The sequence below is a fragment of the Rhagoletis zephyria genome, unplaced genomic scaffold, assembly GCF_001687245.7.
Source record: "Rhagoletis zephyria isolate East Lansing unplaced genomic scaffold, Rhagoletis_zephyria_1.1 Rzeph_scaffold_00001, whole genome shotgun sequence".
Taxonomy (NCBI): domain Eukaryota; kingdom Metazoa; phylum Arthropoda; class Insecta; order Diptera; family Tephritidae; genus Rhagoletis; species Rhagoletis zephyria.
This window is the reverse complement of record NW_016157085.1, coordinates 1,151,728-1,177,313: the sequence shown is the minus strand read 5'-3', so window position 1 is coordinate 1,177,313 and position 25,586 is coordinate 1,151,728. Positions and strand designations below refer to the sequence as shown.

At 38.0% G+C, this 25,586-nt stretch overlaps 1 protein-coding gene across 1 annotated transcript in view; it reads left to right on the top strand.

Moving 5' to 3' along the window:
• Positions 1-11,436, top strand: part of vg (transcription factor vestigial) — a 62,848-nt gene extending 51,412 nt beyond the window's left edge. The window contains exons 5-8 of the mRNA XM_017608992.1: positions 3,960-4,051; positions 4,255-4,445; positions 5,305-5,378; positions 10,663-11,436. Coding sequence (XP_017464481.1) covers positions 3,960-4,051; positions 4,255-4,445; positions 5,305-5,378; positions 10,663-10,712 — 407 coding nt within the window. The 3' untranslated portion in view covers positions 10,713-11,436. The remainder of the gene's footprint in view (positions 1-3,959; positions 4,052-4,254; positions 4,446-5,304; positions 5,379-10,662) is intronic.
• Positions 11,437-25,586: the final 14,150 nt, after the last annotated feature.

Below are 25,586 nucleotides of genomic sequence, written 5' to 3'. Positions count from 1 at the left end.
TAGTAAATTGTTCCTGAGCGGTTCAGTTCTGCAGCTCTTATTATCTTCTCCAACATCAGATTAAAGAAGTCACATGAAAGGGAGTCGCCCTGTCTGAAACCCCGTTTTGTGGCGAACGGCTCGGAGAGGTCCTTTCCAATTCTGACGGAGTTGGTGGTATTGCTCAACGTCATTTTACACAGCCGTATGAGTTTTGAGGGGATGCCAAATTCAGACATAGCGGCGTATAGGCAACTCCTTTTAGTGCCGTCAAAAGCGGCTTTAAAGTCGGCAAATAGGTGGTGAGTGTCGATCCTTTTCTCGCGGTCTTTTCCAAGATGTGGCGTAAACTTACGTTATGTATCTATTTTGTCTCATAACCAATATACATACATATGTACATACATATGAACATCTGCTTTTGCTTAAGATTATACTTTTAGTCTTTTTTCTATCTAGATCCTACCTCTACCCCTGTTCGTTCTAATTATGTACATTATTCCATCTAACAAAATATCGATAACAAAACTGATAAAAATATCGATAACAAAATCGATGACTAATTTGAATTTCGATGGCCAAATCGATAAAAATAGCGATAAGAAAATCGATAAAAATAGCGATAACAAAATCGATACCAAGATCGAAAAATAATCGATAACGAAATCATTAACAAAATCAATAAATAGTCGATAACAAAATCGATAAAAAGATCGATAAATAATCGATAACAAAATCCATAAATAATCGATAAAAAAATAGATAACAATATCGATTATTATGTCAATAAGTCCCGGGAATCACGAAAATCTCTAAAATCCCAAAATAGTTCCCAGATTGAGGCTCTGTGTATCTATATCTTTTTCTACATAATTACCTTTATTTTAATCTTTCTTCTTCTATCTTCATCTTTACTTTTATCTGTATCCTCATGCTCATCTTTTTCCTTATATTTATCTCTGTTTATACTTTTATGTTTATCATTTTCTTCATCTACATATTCCCCTCCACCTTTGACCTTATATAAATAAAGTGTCTAATTTGAACTTGGTCTTAATTTTTGCCTTTATCTTTACGCGTCTTTGTTTTTGTTTTTATTTTTATTTTTACCTTTGCCTTTATCCTTATCTTTATCTATGTACGTATAGGTATTTTTCAAGAAGTACTTGTTTCCGTCTCAACCATTTCCGTTGCAACATTTCCGTGTTCAATTTCCTAATTCAATTGGCTAATTCAAATTTACTCCCAACCAACCAACCGCCGCTAAAGAATTTTCACTTCAAAAAATGATTGCCGAATGTACTCGTAGGCGTCACCAAAATATGTAAGACGGCGACCTCTGGGTTCAGCCAAACATATTTTTTTCGAAATTGCCTTGCGAAAATACTTCAACATGAGGGGTGTACGGCCAACTATTTCCATTTGCTTTTATGGTATGGTGTAATATACACATACATCCATATGAATATGTAAATGTATGTAAAGTATACATAAACATAAATGCTAAATAAAGTTATGCTTATTTTATTTGAAGTGTTTATTTCTTTATTAAGTTGATTCATTAAGCGCATTTGAACGATAAAGCAGCCGTAAGCCTCCTGAAGTTTAACTACTACCAAAAATAGAGCTCATAACAGAAAGCGCTACTCGACACTTGAAGAGTGCTGCTATGGAATGCAACAGCCGGAATTTTGTATTGTCGCACGTTAAACGTGCTGCTGCACTGGGACGCCGCCAACCAACAAATATGTATCTAGTTAGATTTGGAATTGGCGGACGATAATGTTGCACAAGCTGAAGCGGCTGTTGCTGTTGATCTGGCTTTTGCTGCCGATGGTGGTGGCGACGCGGATGAGTCTGATTCCATGTCTGACGACAACATTCCGAACTCAATTTAGAGCGGGAATCGTATCTATTTGTTTGCACTCTTTCAGCGTCTCTACATACATATGTTTTGATACACCACACATGCCTACATACTAATGTTGCGCTGTTGCTGAGCGTTACAAAAGGCAAAAACTTGCTGACGCTGCGTTTCGCCTGCTTACGCTCAAATGCCGCGTGCCACAGTGGCTCCAGCCAGCACTGCCAAAATCAGTCACAGCTGCAGACATGCATACCAACAAACAAACAAAGAATAATATAAAAGTGCATATTTACTAGGCATACAACTGTACTCCACGGCACACTGAATCACAAAAAAAAAAAAAAAACCCAAAAGCAAATACACACCCAACTCCTTGTTTGCAATAGCAATAAAGCTAGCTCCAGTCTGCCCCAGTTAGCCAAAGATGCAACCAGCCTCCAGTCAGCTGAGCAGACTGTCGTCAGCTCGCCGTTGTGCATACGAAATGACGCTAAGGAATTCCCATTAATACCAACACAATCGAGGCACGTTAACACACAGCTAAACCAACAATCGAGGCAACAAGCACCAAAAACACCGCGAAAGTAAGGAGTGCAAAAAAAAACAAAGCAGAAGCAACAAGCCAAACCAACTCTACGAATCCATAACGACAAACAACAACCGCATACGTGCGCCAAGATGTCTCCATCATGCCGTGTTAGGGGCGGCGACGGCGGCAGCCACATCACCAACAGCAACAGCAACTGCAGAAGTAGCAGCAGCAGCAGCATTTATACCGAAAGTCAGACGTGTATGTAGACAAAAGTAGGCATCATTTAAATTCACTTTCAATTCCTCAATGCCAACCAATTGAAACTGCGAATGCCACAAAATATTTACAATTACGTGCGGTAATCAGTGGAGATAGCAGCTGCGGCTCCAGCCAGCAGGCGGGTGGTGGTTAAGTTGATAATTGTGCGGGAGTTGGGTGGCGGGAAAGTGCGTGCATGAGAATGGGAAACAGCTGAAGTCAATGAGTCCATAAAAATCTTTGTGGAAGTAAGGTTATAAAGATATTGGAATTTATGGTTATTGAAGTATTTAGAATTTGTCTAAAAATAGGTTGATTTTTTTCTTCTTTGGCATTTAAATATTTAGCTTTGGCTGTTTTAGCCTTTAATCCAGATTTTTTGCAGCGACAGGTCTTTCGTGCTCGATTCTTTTTTTTGGAATGGGAGCGCCTAAGTTTCTAGCCTTCTAATACAGCTTTTCTTCGTCTGCATACTTCTTGATTAGCACTGTAACCTGCTAAGTGATTCAGGACGAGTCCAAAACAGCAAGTCGTTTCATTTCTGTGCCAACTGACGCCAATTTTAAGTGTCAAGTGATGCCGAGTCCTTCTCCATCTGGTCTTTCTATCGCAGATAAGGCCTTCTTCCTCCTCTATTACCAGCATTGCGATCAGTGTTTGATATTTTTTTAATCCGATATGTCTACATCGTTGTAAAGCCCATCGCTCCTGCGGTATTCGCCATCCCCAACGCGCTAAGATCCCAAAGAGTGGAAATACAGATTAAATTCCAGAGATGGTCGCACATCAAATTATTGTGGTCATAATTAGAAAGTTTTTGGAAAAGCATGGATTTGTTAGCGGAGAACAAAACACGTGCTGCCCACACATGGTGGATTATTATCCCACTACTATGGAACATATCTAGTTATCGACAGTACCATACGCGGTAGAATCCAATAAGGCCTGAATATAACCTTTGATTGGTTTACCAAGGTTAGGCTGAATGAATGTAAGTCCATAAAAAAACATCATAAAGGGAAATACAAACCAGACTCCCTGAGGATGATTCGGATAGATGGATGGTCGCAGATCTTAAGTTAGGGGCCCGTTATGATGGGAAAAGTTTAGCAAGTTGGTCTTCGTTTCGACGAAGTTTACTTTTTGGGGGATAAACTTAGAGTTACTTTTCTGGAGTTGATTAAGTGATTAGAGAGTTAAAACCAAAAAAACAATTCTAATACAGAGATTGGCTTTGACTAGCAACTACTTAAGCAATTATTTCAATTGTTTCCAATATTAACCTATATTAATTTTTTCCCCCATTTCTCTTTCTCATTACAGAAACGAGTAGTCCCATGTCGGCAAGAAATTTCCCACCTTCGTTTTGGAACAGTAACTATGTGCATCCAGTGCACGCGCCGTCACATCCGCAGGTGAGTGACGGATATACTATTTATACATACATACATCACCGAAATCGATTATACTGTTCCCCAACTGCAATAAAAAATATCCATATGATCTTTAGCTTTGTTATCATCCTTGCAGTTATTCTTGCACACTATCGACTTTAAATAAATAAGTATCTACACATTTTTAATATATATATTTTTTTGTTGTTTGCTTATAATTTCAGGTTGGTGATCTGTACACCTCGGACGGTGGCTACGCAACGGATCCATGGGTGCCACATGCCGCCGCTGCACACTATGGTTCTTATGCGCACGCGGCACATGCGCATGCGGCACACGCACATGCCTACCATCACAATATGGCGCAATACGGTAGCCTGTTACGGTTGCCACAGCAATATAGCCATGGTACCAGGTATGCACATTTGTTAAATATGTTTTATAATATGCATAAGAGCATTAGATTGATTCAACTTTTGTGAAAAGATGGCTTTTTCTCAATAGCATAACTTTCTGCTGAATAGCCCATATAAATCAGACTTCAGAAAATTTGAATATGAGCAGTTGAAACCAAACGCGCGAGAAAAACTAAAAAATTTCGAACCAAAATAAAATCAGCGTACACACGAAACTAGGGCCGTTTTTATTTTATTTTTTCTATGATGTGAGGATTTTTAACAGAATTTTGAAATTTAAATGATGTGATTAATTAAAAAAATTATTTTAAAATTTCATTACAATAAAGAATAACAATATGGTTACCAAATGAAAAAGAAAATTCCGTAGATTTTAAAAATAATTGTTAACAAATAATATAATTTTTAAAATCTAATTAATTTTTTCGGCCCTTAATACGAATTTTTTTCAAAAATAACTATTGGAAATTTTTTAGGATATTTAGACATACAATTTTAAAAAGAAAATTTCAATACTTATTCGCCCTTCTTCACAAAAACATTAATTTTTCAATTCTACAGAATTTTCCCCTTTCATTTGGTATTCTAAATTGCACTGAAATTTTAGATAATTTGTTTTTTCCCTTGAAATTTCAAAGTCTTTTTAAAAAAATCCTGACGCCGGAGAGATAAACTGTACTATTTTTGACCCCCCGCGTTACTTGAATATTTCGATTTTTTGTGTCTACTACTGTCGCAGGGTGTAATCATTTACAAATGTTCCAACTTAGGCCAATAGACACCTATAAAATATAGTATTGTATCTACTATATATGTATGCACATACATAATTGCAATTGCATTTTTTTCTCATTGCAGACTGCATCACGACCAACAGACCGCGCATGCGCTCGAAAGTGCGGCAGCCTATTCCAGTTACCCCACAATGGCAGGTGAGTTCGAACAACAAAAAACATACAAATGGCACTATTTACACATATGCACATTAGGGTGCATAGAAAAAATACCGGCATTTTTTTTGTTAAAAAAAGATCTTTAGAACTACACCAAAGCTTATGAAGTTTTCCATTTAATTTATATGGAGGAAACCACTTTTTTCTTAGAAATGGTATAGAATTTTTGAAAATCAATATTTTCGGGTGGAAAACTCTGTTTCTCTTGAGGAGACTTCCAATAATAATACTGTTTATTTAATAATTTTTCAATACTAACGATTTTATTATGGAACCCTCCCTGGAATTTTTTTGGGGTGTTTGGGCTTGGTTTTATTAAAAATTTAAAGTCTTTTTTACGGCACTTCAGCAAAATAAAACTTTGTTAAGGAGAAAACGTATTTTAGCCATTTGACAAACTCGAAACTGGTTTCTTCGGAAAATTCGCTTAGTATTTCACTCTTATACCTGCGCTGACCATCCGTACTTTATTGTACGGGACCGTTATCTTTTTTTGCCAATCATTCTGGTAATTTATTAATATTATAAGGTCACATAACGTTCTTATTGCATGTTCTGTATTTCGGCGCATTGACAGCTCATAAATTCGAATCGAGGACCTCACAAATAATTTCATAAGTTATAATTTTGCTTGTTAAAACTTGGTACTTGTGAGTGTGAATTGAAATTAGAGGTTAATGGTTCTTGTTCGAATTTCTAAAAAACATTTGAACAGAATTTCAATAGTAATTTTTCAAAAGTTTCTGTGTGGAGCAAGGAATATTGAACAGATTTGACTTTTTCGTTAATTTCGTCTTTAAAAATTCATTTTTTGCCTTTCTTAATTTTTAAATTTCGCGAAGAGAGAAGATTTTTATTTGGCGAAACTACGTCACAAACTTATTTCTGATTGTATTTTCCACATGAGAATCTCTAAAGAAGGAGGCTACCAGAAAAATGTCGTTGAATACCGCTCGTGCTTCAGAAGAAACACTGCTTAAGGACCCTTTGTAACAATTTTTGGGGGTTAAAAGTTATCAAGTTAAGCTACAAAAAATAAGGCTACTACTGAATAGTTATGTGGTTAACGGCAAATAAAAAATCATTTTCAAATTGACCCGCCCTAATATACACGCATACATGTCATTTTACTGTTCTGCAATATGAAATCTTTGGTTCATCTCCCATGTATTTACCATTTCAGGAATTGCATAGGGCTTTCTTTTTAAAAATGTGTTCTATTTAAAAATATCAAAAAATACAAAAATAATTTATTTGGTTATATGTATTATGGGTTTATTGGAAAGAGCAAACATTTCTATTATTTATGGAACGCGATTTTATTCATATTAACCCAGTTTTCCAAGACTTTGGTGACAGTTTCTGGCTCTATTTCACGAATAGCTCTCTGAACACACCGTCTCTCAGTGGATCATGTGCGGCCTTTCCCATCCCCAGAGATATGATATTTATGACTTTCTGTCAAGATTTCCAACGCAAAAAGAGCTGTCACTGTCAAAATAACATATGATTAAAAAAACACACCAACTATATGGACCTTTAAAATAAAGCACTTTTTCTAAATTTTTTTTTTTTAATGTTCCTCGGATTTGGGATCGAACCTGGCACTACGGGAGGTAGTGGGCACCTCTAACCACTCGACCAATACGTCAACTGTGAACGATGAGGGTGTAGGAGGATAATGGCATACCTACATTTGTATATACATATGTATGCATGTACATACATACATTCACCTGGACCTTGCTTCGCCCCACCTTGTTTTGCTTTTCTTCGAGCGCAGATGAAAGTGAATCCTTTTCATATGTAAGCACATCAATTGTACGTTTGTCATGACAACCCCAGCTGTTGTAATTATTCAAAACGACGTGTGGGGACCCTTTTCAAGGCAATGAAATTCCGCAGCGGAAAAAAGGATGTGCGTTAAACCACATGGACAAATATTAACAATACATAGTACATATGTATGTATGAGCACAACAAACGTAAAAGTATCCCCACATATGTATATATGTATGTATGTACATATGTATAAGACCTCACCTTTTTTGCGGATGTCTTACGCGTGGTGCTGTGTTTGTTAAACTTATTTGGTGGTGGTTGTTTCATCCTTCACAAAATTTATTCAAACATACAAAAGTTTCGCTTTATCAAACGCATGTTTGTACATATGTATGTATATCTGTATTTACGTGTGCACGTGGTATACTCATATATATATGTATATGGATGTCCATATGAATTTGTACTTTTACGAGTCACCGCAAGTGAGGTCGAAAGGACAAAAGCCATAAAACAATAAAAATGGCCGCCAAGCTGGAATGTCACTGCTTGTCGTAAAGTGAAAAGAACTTTTCCAGCAGCTCACTCCTTTATAAACAACCCCAATAAAGAAAATACATACTAGTACTTACTATATAATTATGTATACATAAATGCCATATAGGCCGCGTTAAAGCAAAACTACCATTCAATAAAGTCTGGCGCGCATTGAATATTTTTTTTATACATTTAAGCATTTTGAAGCAATTTTCATGAAATTAAGGCTTTAATAAGGAATAAGCACAAATTTCCTATTTAAAGTGAAAGCTTTTTCTTAAATATATTCTTAGTAACCTAATTTCAGTTGCAGTAGGTTTCGTTATTTGATTAAGACTGACTGTACTAAGTTATGTAGGCTAGGCTTAGGCCTAGTGGACGTAGTACAGTTTGAGAGCTCGCTTCATTATATTATAGGCCCATTCTTTTGCAACCGAGCTACAAAAGAATACTCGCTTAAATAACGAAATACACGCAAAGCAACAATACAAACTCGGCTATTTATCCGAGTTCAGCCAGGTCGGTTAAAACATACGAGACCTGAAGAGTAGTGTTGTTAAGTGAAAAAACTGCTCTATTGTGAATTGTTAGTGGGAAAGTGGAGAGGGAAATTTTTAGTTTCGTATATACATGATATATATTTTAAATAAGTATATATATCACACAAATACCTCGCATAATTATAAATTTTTATTGTTTTTTGTGTCTACATCCAGTTGAACTAATCACATGTTTCTTGCCAGCTACCGGCAGGGTTGCTTAAGTAGCTAAAAGGAAATTTTACACGTTTTTACTTTGAGCGGTTCTTTTGTCGCTCGTTTACAAAAAAAAATGCAGCTTATGTATATGGGTACTAAAAAACCTTCAGACTTCATAGTGCCGTGTGCGCTCAGGTAGAAGTAATGGTGAAGTACCAGGATTGGGTAGAGATATAAACACTGTTGTATGCTTTCAATTTCGTCCTCATGACGGCAGCACGAACGCATTAGCAGGCAAAGCTTTTCTACTAGAATACCTGCCCATTAAGCCGGCCATATTTCCGGTGTCTAAGTATAGGACGTTCTAGAGTTTAGATGAATAAGTGTAAGTAAAGCCATGATTTTTAGTTAGATATCGGTATGCCCGCAGGTTCCCTTCCTCGCAAGCTCGTCTGTCGTGGCACCCTTGGCACTATGAGGGTGGAAATATTTAGTGTTATCCACAGGGCTTCAAAGCAGTCGTTTGACCCCATAGCTGCTTAGCTATCAGAGTCGATGGCATGTGAAGGCAGGCTAAGAGAATAGTCGATAAGCCACAGTTCAGTTTATTCTATAGCTGCGAGCTATGCTTCCCAATCGTTCTTAGAAGGCAGTTGCACCGATTAGACAGTGACCTCTAAAAATTCCTGAGTGAATGGATACCTCGTGCGTGTTTTTTGTCATAAGAGGTTTCCCCAGCGTTTGCTCCTTGTAGGGTGTTGTTCCTAGCATGTACATAGTTTAAAAGTAGCTATTGCTTTATCTGCCACTTTCTTCGTAAAAATTATGGGAGACTCTTAACATTACTCCGTCTAGGCACCCATATGAGTTTTATCTTTGTATGGGCTATATCTTTAGAGATCTGCGGCATTCAGTGAGAGATCTTGAGTTGATCATGGTTGACTGTTAAAGAATATAAAGACCCGTATTTTTCTTGGGAATTCTTCTTAGGTGCCGAGGGGCATCCTAAATAGCCAGCAGCTCCGCATAGTATACCCTAAAGTGGTCTGGAATCCGAAAATATATATTTATTTCCTGCTCTGGGAGCAAGGTTCCTCCGACCTTTCCATCGAGTTTGGAGACATCAGTATACATGTTTATAGCTTTTCGTATGTGATGAGCTTGTTGTTCCAGTCCCGTCCCAGGTATGTAGTAGTCAGTACTGGCAGGTATTGGTATGGGCGTCATCGTCCCTAAGATTTTCGAGTGGCCGGATACACCATGAGGCCAGAAACCTGCCTCCCTGAGTCTTAATTCTACAATAATGGCTACCGCTGAATCAATAACGTCAGGCGGAGGCAGATATAAAAACACATATAAAGCTGAACCTTGGTAAGTTTAGAATGAGTAAGGGATAAGTATCCAGTGATATCCACCAATTTCTGATGCCAAAAAATAAGTTAGGACGTACGACTGCTGTACATATATGTACATACATCCAGGGATCTATGGGCGGTTTAAAGCGCTATTTCTTGAATGTAGCCGTTTTGTGGCGTAGACGTCGGTAATGGACTTTCTGATCCATACCTCAAGGTTGTGCTGTCAAGTCAGTTTTCTGTTCAACTGAGTACATATCGACCCCTAAGCACCAAAAAGGTGTAAGCGAAATTTTTTTCGAAATTTTATTTTTGATGCCGAAATATTCCTAGAGTATCTAGGTGCATTTCTGCATCAAAAAGAGAATTAAAAAACAAAATCTTTCACCCATTTTTGGCAGTTAGGCCTCGATATATTAATGCATTTGAGGGCAACAGTGCCAAACCGATTAGTGTAGACAAATTTAAATACATAAATATGTATGTTAGGATATACGTTTTCTTCGTAAAGAGTGCCGTGATTATTTTTACTGGGTTGGCATTCAGACCGCGTTCTGCAATAGCTCGTTCAACATTTGTCGGTACTTAGCAGTTGCAGCAACCACCCTATAAGCGTACCGTTAGACTCAAATGGGTGGGAAGAGAACACCTTGCGGAGTGTCCCTTGTTGCATATCTAGTAATATATGCCTCATCCATTCCCGAACGAATTATTCTCTGATTTAGGAGAACACAGACAAAGTCCACCAGTTGCCGAGCATGCCCAATATGGAGCAGTGACATGCGATCGCTTCTCGGAGGACGTTATTAAAAGATTCTATTAAGTCTACTCTGATTAAATTTGTATCTAATTATTTAAAAAATATATATCTATATTGTCTCTTCTTTGCAGGACTTGAAGCGCAAGTACAAGAGTCATCTAAGGATCTTTACTGGTTTTAAATTTAAGTGCAACGCAATGTAAAAAGACACACATACACACTCACACGCAAATAGATATAAAAAAAAGCCAAGCCTATACGGGAATTCAAAACTCGTCAACTATATTGGTAAATCGTCGTTAATTCAATTCTCGAAGTTTAAATTTTATAAGTCTAGAAAAAAATAAAAAATAAACTATGTGCAAATCTATATGTAAATAAATATATATCTACATATTTTTAATTGCCTGTACTTGCCCTTGTGGGATTATGTGTTAATAGAATTTTAAGATGAGCGAAAAAATCGATTTCTACCGCAGCTCGGGTATATTTATATATTTACTAAATACTTATGTATGTATTTGTAAAGATTTTGGTGTAGCGGCATTAATAAAGTGAATTGCTTTAATTAAAAAGTAATCTCAGCTGTGTTTTGGTATGTTAATGCAATTTGTTTATTTTTAATGTTGCAACACCTTGTAACGACTAAATACGGATTTATATATAATGGGTTTAGCATAACTACAATGCTAGTTATTGAATTTGCAAAAAAGACAGTGTGCCGGTACTTACTTACTTAAAACAGGTTTATATTTATAGATAGAAACTTATTTCATTGTTTATAATTTATAAGCTACTATATTTGGAAAATTTTAAATTTGCCAGACAATTTTTGAAAATAGCTTTCGTGTTGCGGAGAAAGAGTACTTAATAACACTTGCTATGTACATACATATGTACATATGTATAACCAAACTACATATGTATATGTACTTGGTGTATGTTCGATTTTATTTTAGAAAAAAAAAAAAAAAAACACATTAAATGCGATAATTAAAGTTACAAGTATGTACTAATGCAATAAGTACTTCCTAGTTAAGAAATTGTAATAATAAATATAATTGTAACTTCGTTTAAGCTCTTTAGAAAATAGATCAAATGTAAAGAAATAAATCAATTTTCAATTCGAAAACAAAAATCTTTCTGAAATGGACAAAAAATAAATCAGTAAGTACGAAAATTTTATGAACGCATCAATTAATGCCTTTAACGATTTTTAGCAAGAACTTCTTTTGATGTATTCCATAACAAAAAAGGAAGGTAAAAAGAAGACATTTCTCAGAATGGACAGCCCCTATAGCTTCTGATTTAAGGTATGTTCCTCTCATATCCGCTAAAGTGATACAAGTATATAAGTTGCCCTTTTTTTGATATTCACGATTAAGCGATTTTTTCCGAGTCCAAAACAGTACGTCAGTCGTTTCTCTTCTGTGGCAGGTTAGGTTAGGTTATGCTGGCTGACCATAAAAGGTCTCACATAGGCGAATATAACATCCATTGCGTTGCCAAATGCGTTTACGAGCTACGAATGGAAATGTTGAGAAGGCTAAGTGGTTACTAAAACACCTCCGTCGTCCTCACTATCAAATATCGAATGTTTCTTTATTCCGCTAACTATATACTCCTACAAAATCAATGCTTTCACGCAATGTTAAAGAATTCTGTCGTTAGGCTATGTAGCAGTATCGTGCCGAGTAATGCGAGTATTTGCCTCCAGTGAAAATTACATTTCCTGCATTTATTGTCTGTCTTCTATTAGGCCTAATTTAAATGCTAAATGCTCTTAGCAAACAATGCCCTTTTACCAATCTTATCAGGAGCCTCGAGTCTGTTCTTCTTGTTGATATTAGGAAATTAGTATGTTTTCCAATCGTATGAATAACACACACACAATTTTTGCTAGTCTGCAACCCTGAGTTCCTCTCCAAAGCCTGTCCGCTTGGCGGTACATAAGCAGATCTTGTGAACTTTTGATTTCCCCAAGAGGAATTGGTATATTTGTCATTAGTGTGGCGGCTAAGGCCGAGGCCACGCAACGAGCGGCAAAGCGGCAAAGCGGCGAGCGGTTGAGCGGTGAGCGGCTTAAAATTAAAACATATGATATTATTGAAGTGGTCGTACAATAAGCGGCATTTCTGTATGGTTGGGCGTTGCCGCTCAGGAACAACAGCCGTGCACCGCTCAGCCGCTCATTTTATGGCCTCGGCCAAAGAGGACGCCCTCTCTCATTACCTTCCACACCCTTGTGTCCAATATAGGTGGACGGTTTTAGCCACAGCTAGCCTCCTTCGACGATGGTCGAATTTGTTTCATATGAAAGTAGAGCCTTAATGGCCGCCTGACGAATTATGTAAATGTTTTTTAATCACCCCGTTTACACAGGCAAATCTCAGATTATTAGCCGTCAAACTTGTTCTGCTTGTTATTCTCACATCTCAAAGAACAGTTACATTTCTTCTCTGTGCTACCGTTAACACTTTTTCTTGTTATGTAAAGCAATTTAAATATGTTTTAACTAAATTTTATTACAAATACCTTTTCAAACCTCTTTTCCTTGCTAACGTCCATTTTTGTTTACTTTTACATTTGGAATTTTTCCTCTTCTCCGCAAAAATTATCGATAAAACTAGATTGCATGGCCAATCTCTTTTTCTAATTACAGAGTATGGACATAAGCTCCAAAAACAGGATAATCTACTTATATGTAAACCTAGTATAAGCGATTTTGGCCAAGTTCAACAAAGCACGCCAGTCGTTTCTCTCTGTGCCAACTTACGCCAATTGGAAATGCCAAGTGAAGCCAAGTCCTTCTCCACCTGATCATTCCATTGCAGTAGGGGTCTCCCTCTTCCTTTGCTACCACCAGCGGGTTCCGAGTTAATTACTTTCAGAGCTGGAGCGTCGGTGCCCGACCGAACGACATGGCCAAGCCAGCGGAGCCGCTGTATTTTCATTCAATACACTATGTCCATTTCGTTGTAAAGCTCATACAGCTCATCGTTCGGAACTCGCTGTCGCCAAACGCGTAAAGGCCAGTAAATCTTCCGCAAAATCTTTCTCTCGAATACTCCAAGAGCCGCCTCACTGGATGTTGTCATTGTCCAAGGTAACCGTCCTCAAGGCAAATTAATTTACACGTCCGCACTGTTTGGCGTGGAGTTTATTATATTAAATTGGAGGTTTTGTACATATCGCTCATTTAATAATATAGAGAAGTAATTGTACGTGCGATATGTCTATTTAATCACAAATTATGTTATAAACTTTTATTAATTGAAGTTTTTTCTTTCAATTGACACAAAAAAGTCTGTATGCCAAGAGACGAGATTTTGCAATTTTTTTCCACGTTCGGTACATTGTTGCATCGGTGGGTTTCAACAAAAGCATACAAGGTTTATGGTACTTAAACGTTACTTAGTTGATACTTGGGATTTAAGTTTTTTCGCTGCCATTCTGACCCAGCGCCATTCTAAACTCTACGCTATAGTCGCGACACCGAACTCGAAAATTTTCCCACAACTTCGGTTCTTCAATTTTTGTATTTACCCTTTGAAATCAATGATTGCCGATGAATTAACGTGAATTATTTCTTTTTTTTCCACTACGCTAGTTTATCTGTAAAAGTAAATCTAAATGTAGAATAATCGCACTGAGCCTGAGAATCAAATTTCCCACCAATTCTAAGTTACCTAATACTTCTCGGAAGGTGAGGTCAAGCAAAATGATCGCTAAAGCGTTGTTTATAAATTTCCTTAAAATATGGGCGAAGCACAAAACCAACTCTCTCCTCAAAGAACAATGGAACAAGCATACAAACGTATGTACATACATACGAAAAACGACCGCAGTAGACATTTCGAAAAAAAAAAACGCTAAATGACTTTCAAATTTATGCGTGTTGCAAAGTCGGAAGTGCGATCAGCACGCCAACGCTGCACATCTGTCACCAAGTCAACAACAAAGTAGACCATGTAGTTGTTGCACAACAACGAAAACTAAACATTGAATTTGAGCAAGAAAAAAAACCGATAACCAATAAACAAAAGACACATGTCCCCAGCCTTTTTGGTAGGTAGTGGCTGACGGTTTGGTGACAAGTAAAAGGGCAGCGCTGGTGTTGCCATTGCTGGTGAGGGAGAAAAACTGCAAAATTCCATACGCCTTGTAGTTGGGTGAACTTATTAAAAAGCGATAAACCCATTCATTTGCGAATTGTTGAACACCTTGGCGACACACGCAGTGGCCGCCTGCCATCTTTTGCTGCGCTGCCAACGGACGAAACACTCCATTCAGTGCAATTTGACGAACAGAGAACATACAAACAAGCATACATACATACATACATCAACCGGTCTGTCGGCGAATGGTACATACTACATCAGAATTATTGAATTTTTATGCTAAAATTATATTTCCCGCTACTATTTTGCAACCCTACCAGCCGGCTGGAGGCAAGCAATTGCACCGGCTGCTCAATGGCTGCTGCAGCACCCAACTCTAATGTAGCAATTTATTGTTGAGTTGCTGACTCGAATCGTGTAATAAATTTGCTAAAAAGTTTGTTGGCAAGGTAGGTTAAAGTAAAGTAAAGTCAAAAAAAAAAAAAAAACACAGCCGAACGCAAGCAAACAACAGGTTTAACTTGGCCGTTTGTAAGCGGCTTCCCTACAATTCGACCGCACAACGTTCAACGTCGAACTGGCTTGGTCAGGTGTTTGGAAGCGCAAAAAATAACCAGAAAGGTTCCTGCTACATACACATCAGACGACCAAGCGCGGCTGTCCATCTCTTCAACGTTTCAACGCTGGCATAGTCACTCATTCGATCGGACGATTGTTTGTTTTATTCATGAGCGCGCGCGTTTGCGCACATTGCACATTTTCTACCAAATGTTGCACGCGGACAGCCAGCCGCCTCAATGTGATGCTTGCCGACATATCTACGAGTTATTGCGGCTTCTACGCAATCGCCAAACCGGCAACCGGCAACCGGCGACGAACAACTGGCAACGCCGCGGCGGTGGAGTGATCGTGCTGTCTCATTGATTCCTGATAAGTCAATGAAAGCCACATCAAATGACAACAGCAACAACAACAGCAGTGAAGCAGAGGAAAAAACTGGGATAGCAGCATAAAACATCGGCAATAACAATAATAATATTTTTATAGAGCGCGATTCAAGCTCACTGGCCCGGTGTGCGATCCATCAGAAGTTCCATTTCAAAGTTACAAATAAAAATTATACACAAAAACTTAACTCTATACATATTTGTTGCCGCATTTATTGTTTTTTTTTTTTTTATCAAGCTATTATGTATGGCTTATCCTACATAAACATACTTAGTTATCTACATACATATATACACTCGCTCTTAAAGCTTTGCTTTTGTAGCTTCTACGTGGATAAACATTAATTATTTATGCATCCCCTGTGCTTTTTTCGAGATGATAAATGGTGTCGCACTGATTGAGGCGCCTGCTTGTACAAAAAAAAACGAAAAACCTCTGTCCAAGTCTACAGCGTTTCTTCAAAACGATCGCGCGATAAGCAATCTTTGCTTAGCTGGAGGATACGTTGCAACGGTCAGAGCTGCTGTGACAGTAGCAGTCGCCAAGCAAATCATTTAGTAATGGTTTTCAGGCAATTACGATTTGATAAGCCATCAAGACGGTTACGACACACAGCATCAGTGTGTCTGGCACGTCTTTCCACTTTTGGCGTTCAGTGGCGCTAACACATGATCTTGATATGATGTTAAAGCTACTCAAATCTTGAACATAAAAATCGTAAATTTGTTTAAAAATATGTTTCTATTATAAATAAGTATCTTATTAAAATTTATTTAATTACTGGTGTTTGCAAAAAAATTTATGTATGTACATATGTTCATGAACATAAGGATGTCTCACTAGATATCAAGTTAGCACTCATTTTTTTAATTGAAATCCCATCCCAATCCCATGACTTTGCCTACCTAAGATTCGGCGTTAACAGCACCGATAATGGCAGCCTGGGTATCAAGGGAAGAATAGCCCTATATAGTTAGGAAGCTGGGTGTTCTCTCTGCGAACAACAAAACCTTTCTACAATTCCCTCATCATGCTCGACGAACGAAGATGAGAATGCTTTGCGCGCCCTCTAAGAAACTATTTTACAGGGAAACGCATTAAGATGCAACATTTGAGATGACTTTGACATGTCATCCCTATGGATGCTGATGCTACAGTGAAAACATCCTTTAACTCAAAAGTCACAGGAAATTGGCGTAGTTTTTTGGTCTCGGATATCTCCAGCTATCTGACAAGGTCAAATACCAGGGTTTCATCCCTGGCAGGAAACTGTCTTGGAAGCCGAACATAGAGGAAAGAGCATCAGTGACCTTATACTGCTGTCTATTGGCCTAAGAAGCCGTAGTCAAGCCTATTACAGCCCTAGTCTGGTGGAACTCACTTTGGTATAAGTGCGGTACTACGAACGACCCCCATATTGGCAAATAACGTAATGCTGAATATAGTGTCTGTCGACATTGCAAGATAAACTGCAGCAGTGTGAACAGCTATTAAGCTCAGGGAAACCGAGTAGTAGACCGACTTAAGGACTAGACACTGGAATTCAGGGACGCCGATTTCATCCCTGATCGCACAGATTACTTCGCCACAGAAGTGGCTGGTAGAAGCTTCTTCTCTGCATACTTCCCCTCAATGGCGGGGACAAGTTCAAGCTTCCTGATATAGGAGGAAGTGGCAGCTACTAAGGAGGCAGTGAAGTCACTGCTCAGGATTGCGATGCCAGTTTGGGTTCCAGGGGCTGCCTGGATTATGTAACTGTGAGAAAATTTGGTATACAACGAGTGCAACACTCACAACCAAAACCTCCCCGAATAAAACTCAGTGAGTTTTTCGGAAGAGAGGTGTACACAATTTTGGCAATTAAAACTCATTCTCACACTTGCTGAATCGCAAAATGAAGAGTGCACACAATTTTCCCTGTGCACTTGAAAACGCACAGTTACAGAATCCAGCCCCAGTTCACAGCGACATTACGAGAAACTGTATGACTGACGTATTGTGGCTGACATTATCAACTGAAAAGGAGCCGATGGGGATGCCAGTGGTGCACTCTTGGATAGGTGGGCTTAATTTCAGTTAAGCGAGCGCGAGGTGAAAACCAGGACATGCCTGATTGCAAGGTCCTTCCGGCCGAGAGTGGATTGGAGGGCAGTCAAGGGCATTCCACCCACTTACACAGCCATAGCTCTCACTCTTAGTGGGGGTTTAAACGGGTTCAGTCGGTATTCGAGCGCTCGCTGCCTCTACCTGGCTACGCCCATGGTCTCGACCAAACCGATGAATTTATAAGCATTGATTTTCTATTAGAATATATCAGTTTAAGGTTTTAAGGAAAACAACTTTTTACTACCGAATTTAACGAACGGTGCCGCCATGGTGAAGTAATTAAAGTGTCAATGTCCTGCACCTAAAAACTATTTTCATATCACATAAAATTCCAATGATACTGACATAGTTAGATTTTCTACAGACAACAACCCTAATTAAGGTAAAGGTGCCATCAAAATAAACTACAACAAACAGTAAATCACCGATAAACAAAGCATAAAGCACAAACGGCCTAGGTTAAAGCCACACGCAATATCTAACCTAATATTTCTAATCTTATTCTTTGTGGTCGGTTTCAACAGAATGTAGCCATTTGTTAGCCGAAAAAGTAGCAACGGCCGCACTATCATTAAAATTAACAAATTGTCAGACGATTGCATATAAATTTATTGCAAGAAAATTTGTCACAAATTGATATGAAGAGGGAATGGAATGAGCAGGCCATTAGGAGACGCACACAATCAGTGACGACAGCAAACAACTGCTGCAGCAGCAATAACAAACTTAACAATAAGCGCATCTCCTACTACATATAAGCGTAACAACAACAACGACAAATGAAGAGTCAACATTTTGTGACATGTTGTTGTTGGCGCACGTAAGTCCATCATAAATAAACCACGGCAACAGCAGCAGGCGCGTTTATTTTTAGTGAAATTTGATGGCATTCGATGAGATGTGGCGCACGCAAGAAGTGATGCATTGTGGGGCAGAGGAAGCTTGGCTGGCAATTGAGAGGTTAAAGGGGAATGAATACCTAGTCAAGAGCAAAGTCAAATGCGCATACGTACATAGAAGCTGTTGTTTTTGATATGGATGAGGTGGGTATTACTAAGCGTCAACAAGTTCGAGGGTGACTGCCTCTTTACACACTTTATGGGTTTTTTAAATAAACAATTTGCTTTATGGTTCAAAAACAACAACAACAAAGCACGAGCACGATAGAAGCGTGCCCGCAGCTAACTATCTATCTCTACTCTACTCGTAGTGCTGCGGTCTATTAGTACGGTGACCAGATTGACTGTGGGCAGAAATCTTTACATTTCTAAGGCATCGAATCCGAACATACAATTTTGTTTTTAGAATAAAAGGACATAACATATTTTAATACAATTTTATTTAAAACAAAATAAAGCGAAACAAAATTTAACTGATCGCAAAAACGTATACACACAGAATACGCGGTGGCGAGAATATAAATCGGGAAATTACATTTTAGCAAGCTTTGGCTCATTTTCTTTATTAAAAAAATTTTTTATTATGTTTTTTGAAAATATAGCTTACTATCTAAAAAAAAAAAAACAAGTGAATACAAATTTCAAACTTTGTAGAACATTTATTAAAATTCGACGAATTTTAACAAATATTGATCATAATTTTAAACATTTTTATCAGATTTTTTTAGAATTGTTTTGTGTATGCAGTTTTGTAGTTCACGAAGTTTTACTACAATAAAGTTCAAGTTCGATTTTTTGCAAATTTTTTGTTCGCACATCTTCCACACATAGTATGTTGATAAATTTTTTTATATGGAGAAAATGAGCAACTCCTTCAACTATAAGTCCTAACTACTTAAAATTTGCACTTTGTATTGAATAGGTTATAAAACTTCCTACTCAGAATGTTTCTAAGAAATCTAATTGTAAGGCTCAAAATTTTGATGCCACTTTGTCGAATTTCGCTAATTTTTGTACAAAGTTTGAAATTATGACTTACATGGCCTTTATTAATTAACGAGAAACACTTTCATGAACAAAAAATAAACATTAAATAATCAAAAGGGGAACAACCAAAGGTTGCTTCCTTATTTATATTTTTGCGGCTGTATTTACAGCTTATATTTTTCATATCCATGAATTTTTTGAGGGAATTAGTATACATTTTTAAAATTTCACTAAATTAAAGTTTGAATCGTTTCATTAAAAAAAAACTTAACCTTAAAAATATTTGACAAGAATGACAGACTGCAGAGAGTACCAGTTAGACAGAATAAATTATAGGAAATAAGGATGCTGGCTTTCTTTATGGCTCCCTTATATTCTATGCTCTTTGTGATAACGAAAGTGTTGCCACGTTTGTACGAAAGTTTTTATTTTTGTTGTCAGAGTACAGAGACTCTTATTAAATTAATAAAGAAAACAATGAAAATCGGGACCTAATCGGTATAAATATGAAAAATGGGGGCACTTATACGTCCCGATTTTGAAAAATATTCAGCGGCACCATTTTCTCAAAATCGGTACTGTCTGGCCAAAATCGGTACGAATGGTCACCGTATCTATTGGACAGTGTCTTCACACAAAGTAGACATTAACATACAAATCGAACGTTCGATATTCGACAGTGAAAATATTTCGTTTTTTTTTTTGTTTTTTGTTTTTAATATGGTTGCACTGCATTTGTGTGTACCTATGTGTTGTAGGCATCCTCTTGCTCCTCTGTATTTTATTGTTATTGTTGCCCCTGCTTTAGCTGCTAATTCCCTATCGTCGTAAATTTGACTTTAAGTGGCTGTGTCGTTAATTGGACCGATGTAATATATTTTTTTGCCCCCGTTACATTTAAATGCGTGAAAGCGCATGTTTTTGGTTTTAAAATGCGTGAATTGTTTTGATTTTGGTCCATTGAGTTGCGTAGCGCGGGCAATGATGCCCAAATTACGCGGAAATGACATGCATTCGAAATGAGTTGTCGCTGTCTGTTGTCTTTTAAACATTAATTGGTATGAAGTGGTAGGTATGTAGCACAGGGTGGTCACTAAAAGAAATTAATCAATTTTAAAACTTTTCAGATTTCTGGCTAAGAGGCTCAATTAGGTCAACATATATTTGTTTTTCAGTTTTCCTCCTGCACATCAACGGGTATAGTCGTCGAAATACTATCCAACATGCTTTTGTAAGCTTCGGAAGTGATTATTCCGATTTTGTTAAAGGGTGCATAATACCTAATCAAGTTCCACTAAGCCGGAGGAATATTAAAGTAATATTTACTCTTTAAGCGCTAAAACGTAGTCACGTCAATGCCTAATGATTTCTGATTAATAAGCCTAATGGCTTTCGTACTGAAGACGTTTGAGAGGCGCTTAGATCTACATATCAGAGACAGGACGTCCTATTTATCGTATTCGCAACATGCCTTCCTTAAAGGGAAGTCAACGGAGACTTCCTTCACGACGTGGTTCACACGATTGTGCGATCGCTCTGGCCTTACTCATAGATATTGGAGGCGCCTTTAATCCTTACATGAGCCGCTTACAGAGGAAGGAATATATTGCTGCATCTGGTCGTAGATTATATCGCTTTTAGCTTAGGTTAAGCTAGACGGCATTCCTATGTGAGACTCACTTAGACTCAGGGTCCATTGGAATGCCATATGAAGTTTATATTTATCCACATTTCCCTATAAACGACTTGGTGCTTAGCAAGAAAGTGCATACGCTCTAAACATCCATTACTTTGAGGTCATCCAGATCATCGAAAAAATAACTGCCAAAAGCTTTTGCTGTATGTTTTGCTAAAGAGTAGGTGTTACTCTTTGTCCTAATCTTTGCAGCTTCTGCAGTGGTCGCTCCAGGCTACGACGAGTCTGGCTGCGTGTAATCCAATCAAACAAAGTCCGATAAGAACTCCAATTACTATGCGGATATCTTACCTCCTTGAGGTATCGGTTATCTGTTATACATACGTATGTATGAGTAATTCTCCACATGAAATATGTTTGGTAATTGAGTTTGGTAACTTTTTCTGATGATGATTTGGGTAACAAATAAAAAACTATTTCCACTCGAGTCGAGTTATTTAGAAAAGCCGTATTTATTGTGCAATCTGGTTGAACTTCATAATGCGTATTCACTTCATGACAAGCAATGGGCACTGCAGTCGAAATATTTAGAAACCCCTGGTCTGCTTTGTTTCTGTTATACCAATTTAAGCTAATATTACCGGCGTGAGTTTTTCTACACACGCACGCAAGTTTTTCACATTTGATAAACCGAAATCAGCTTGCGTGCGTGATTTGTTAGAGTTGCATTTTTGTCCAATTTACAAAAGTTTATTGAATAAAATTTGAATTCATAGTCGCGCCAAAATGTCAAATAAGCACAAACGTCAAATCGAAATGTCATGCAACAGAAATCATGGAATTTAAGTTAGCCTTTTACACACGTGTACGTTAAAAGTAGCTCAGCTAAAAGCGCTCCACGACTCAGGGTGTCTAACAGGCGGCGAACAACTTGCACGGGTCACGCCACAATCCTCGAGAGAGTGGGGGAGGAGTACATTAGCTGTCAAGGGAAACTGACGGAAACGGAATTTCGATGTCCATTTTCCAGACGGAAGTGACTGGGAACTTAGTATTGCTCTTAGCGATGCCGAAATACCCATTTTCACGGACGGCTCCAAAATTGATGTCGGAACAGGATCTGGAGTCTTCTCTCAGGTGTTATCTCTGAGAGAGTCTTATAGACTCCCGCATCACTGCAGTGTTTTTCAGGCTGAGATATATGCAATCGACCTGGCGGCAAGGCTGGTGAGCATGAGCGACCTAGCTCCATCTAAACTTGCCTTTGTCGTTGACAGTCGGAATGCCAGAAAGGAATGCCGAAGATCCCTACAAGCTCCGCAGCAACACATAAGCAACCTTTACTGGGATCCAGGGCACAACGGTGTCCCAGGAAATGAGGAAGCGGACGAATGTGCTAGAAAGTGATCTGAAATGGGGCTTGAGGAAGCGATCCAGATCGTGAAACCTCCCCTGCGATTTCTGTTTTCAGAAGTCGAGAGAGTGACCAAGGCAGCCATGAACAGCAGGTCGACGAACGAAGATCGAGGAGTTTATTAAGGCTGTCAAAGCCAAACGTTAAGCTTCTCAGAGGAATACTAACGGGACACTGGACCATTGGTCATATGTCCGCCAGGTTCGAAGCACCGCATAACGATTTCTGTAGCAGCTGTAGAGATGAGGAGGAGGTAGACTCCAACCAGCACTTACTTTGTGAGTGTCCAGCACTCAGAAAAAAATGCCTAAAATTTCTTGGGACCATTTCTTCGAGAGTCTGGATACCTTAGGGAAAGTTGCACTGCTAGGACTAGGGATTCGCCAGAGAATCGAAATGGTTCAAAGACATGTAGGGATAGGCATGGGGAAACCCCCCTTGGGGTCGCAATGGGCCTTTGTGGCCTCCGAATGAACTCTTCTCAGAGCCGCACGCTTAACCTAACCTAACCTATATGAGCATAAGAAATTTTTGACAGTTAATTGCCGGCGTGCGTGACTATTATAGGTTGGCCCGTAAATCCGATCCGATCGGTAAAGCTCATGACATCGAAATGGTATCTCAGCGCTACTTTTCCTGGCCTATGTGTGAGGAGGGTTCTGCTCTTTAGTCGTTTCAACCTAAAGTAAGAATTTCGGCTTTACAAACCGTTTTTTAACGCTATTTTTGCTTTGACCAACGAAACGAGCAGGCATTTGCTAGTAGGTCGCACATACATACATTCTTACATACAAAGTAATTGCATAGATGCCGATCTTGAGAGTAAAGAAACGTCTTCTTCGGGAGCGCAGGCGTTCCGTTATCTGTTGGAACGTTCAGACTAGAGACGGGCGCGGGATATCGGAACCCGCGGGACCCACGGTACTGATTTTAAAGTGGCCGGAATGGGCGCTATCGGAAAGGTCTTCAAAAATGTTTGCGGGCGGGACGGGACCAAAATTCTTCCCGACACTCCCGTTAAACCCGCAACCTCTGCAAACTCAGAAAATCTTCTTAAAAACGTTGTATGAAATAAATATTTTTTTATGTTTTATGAGACAAAAACGAACAATTGGGAAAAACGTCGGGTTAAGCGGGTTCGGCACTTAAAAATAAAATTTCGGGATGGGCGGGACCGGGATTGAAAATTTTGTCCGCGTCCATCTCTAGTTCAGACTTAAGGCACATTGTGGTTTTATTTTGAAGTGTACGAAAAGGAATCAAAAACTTTTTTGAAATTTCACGGGTGCAATTAAAATGTTTGTGTGAATTCAATGCATATGCATGTCGAGCCAAGGCTCCTGTACTAACCACTGATATTTCTTAGATTGAAGTTACAGAATTGGCAAACTTATTGTTTGCATACGAGCTTATAAATGTGTCCATATGTATTTCGTACCTGATAGCGAAGTCGCGGTTAAATCGACAGAGTTTTATAGTAATTCTTAGTACATAGAACTATTTAGTCTCTTATAGTTTATTTAACATACATACATACATACATACTTACATATCTATAAAACCTTACACTGTTTTTCCCACGCCACTCCCTTGTCATCCACTTATAATAACTTCCACTTCCTTGGCTGTTGCGTCTCTTTTGGTATAAAGAATTTAAATAAGGACCCACCAAATTCTCGAACATCAATGTCCTGTAGTTGAAATTATTATGAAAATCAATTTATAATAAATAAAAAAAAAATTCAACATATTTAGACCACATGTTGTCAAAAGATACACATGCACTTACATACATACAAAGGGCAATGTCTCCAGTGGACGGCGTGTAGTCCACCATGCGAGCAACCAACCAACCATTCAACATTTATGTTTTGCAGCGCCGCTCAATGATGCTACTTTATTAATGTTGCCCACACTAACTGAATTTACATATGCACTTATGGACGTACATACATTTGCATATACATATGTATGTATGTACAAATGCAAAGGTATCATATTCTCTGCAGATTATACAAATCTATATGTAAGTATGTATGGACTAGGAACGTTAATCCCAGGATACCGGGATCCCGGCCTTTTTTAGGTACCGAAGATCTGGGGATTCTTGGCAAATAATTCAGAGATTATCGGGATTTGTAATTTGCACTGATGGCAATAATAGAAACTCCTTTTCTTAACCAGTATTGGCTATATGTCCTTTTTAACCGACTTCCAAAAAAGGAGGAGGTTATCAGTTCGTCGGAATATTTTTTTTTTTTTTTTTTTTTTTTTTTNGCATCGGAAAGGTAGTGTCTCAGAGGTGGCCCCATACTAATCTGGTTGAGATCCGATCAGTAGATCATGAGATATATATATATATATATTTTTTTTTATATAGGAGTTGAAGTCGGTTTTTTTTTGCTAAAAATTACTTGTTTTATTTTTTAATTAATATTTTTTTTATAAATGTCTAGCTCATTATACATATAACACCGTGCGATAGTAAAATTTACACACAAAAATCAATATATATTCGCGAAATCGTGGGCCAAATATAGTAAAATTTGGTTTTTAGTTTTTCACCTGACGTCAGTAATTCAAAAATGATTGACAAAGTTAAGTGAAATGTGCTTAGACAAGAAGTATTGGAATCAAATCAATTTTTTGATGCATAGGTAAGGGTAAGTATTTAAAAAGTCCTTTTAAAATTCTATCCTTAAAATTTCGCAATATCTGTTTTTGGAAAAATTATATGTTAGACTTATAAAAAATCGATAACATCCTCGAATTTCGTTCTTCTAACTTAAATTCTAAAGATATCTCCTCTTTCTTTTTAATATTTTTATTGAGCTTTGTACCACGATTGTTTATTAGGAAAAATTGAAAAAGCAACAAAGTCTAAGCGGTAGAAGTTATAGCACTATTTCGGAGATCACCACATCTCCTCATCAGACTTCTTTTT